Source organism: Penaeus monodon, chromosome 24, assembly GCF_015228065.2.
Source record: "Penaeus monodon isolate SGIC_2016 chromosome 24, NSTDA_Pmon_1, whole genome shotgun sequence".
Lineage (NCBI taxonomy): Eukaryota > Metazoa > Arthropoda > Malacostraca > Decapoda > Penaeidae > Penaeus > Penaeus monodon.
The window spans coordinates 37,817,685-37,818,220 of NC_051409.1; the positions used below are offsets into that span (position 1 = coordinate 37,817,685).

The 536-nt window shown below is 42.9% G+C and overlaps 1 protein-coding gene across 1 annotated transcript in view; it reads left to right on the forward strand.

Annotated features, from left to right (window-relative positions):
• LOC119588964 (cGMP-specific 3',5'-cyclic phosphodiesterase-like) overlaps positions 1-536 on the forward strand; it is a 71,727-nt gene that overhangs the window by 42,054 nt on the left and 29,137 nt on the right. Inside the window, 1 exon segment of the mRNA XM_037937571.1 lies at positions 121-264. Coding sequence (XP_037793499.1) covers positions 121-264 — 144 coding nt within the window.

Here is a 536-nt window from a genome sequence, read left to right on the forward strand (position 1 = left end):
GCCCACACCCGCAGACACGCAGTACACGTAACCATATTACAAACATATTCCCCCTTTTACACCAACCCCCGTATCAGAGAGAGCCGCCAGAGGTATGTAACCCAGACATAAACTTCGCAGGTGATATGTCGTTGGCTGCTGAGTGTAAAGAAGAACTACAGGCCTGTGAAATACCATAACTGGAGACACGCTCTCACTGTCTGCCAGACCATGTTTGCGATGCTGAAGACCGGCAAAATGGAACAGTTCATGACGGACCTCGAGGTAAGAATGCGTGGAAGAGTGCAATGGAAGGGCATATTGCAATGTGTAAGGCATTGTTAGTCGGGAAGTAAAAGTGTTGTGGGGATTTTTTGGTTGGATGTTTTTTGTTGGGATGAAAAAAAAATGCGTGAAAAAGAAGTGAATAAATCGTGTTTCATGCTGCTGATTATGCAGATTAGAACGGCGTACAAAACATTTTTAAATACGTTTAAAAGTACGATAATCCATAATCCCCTGATAAAGAATTTAGAAACTCAGACAGAAATGCAGTC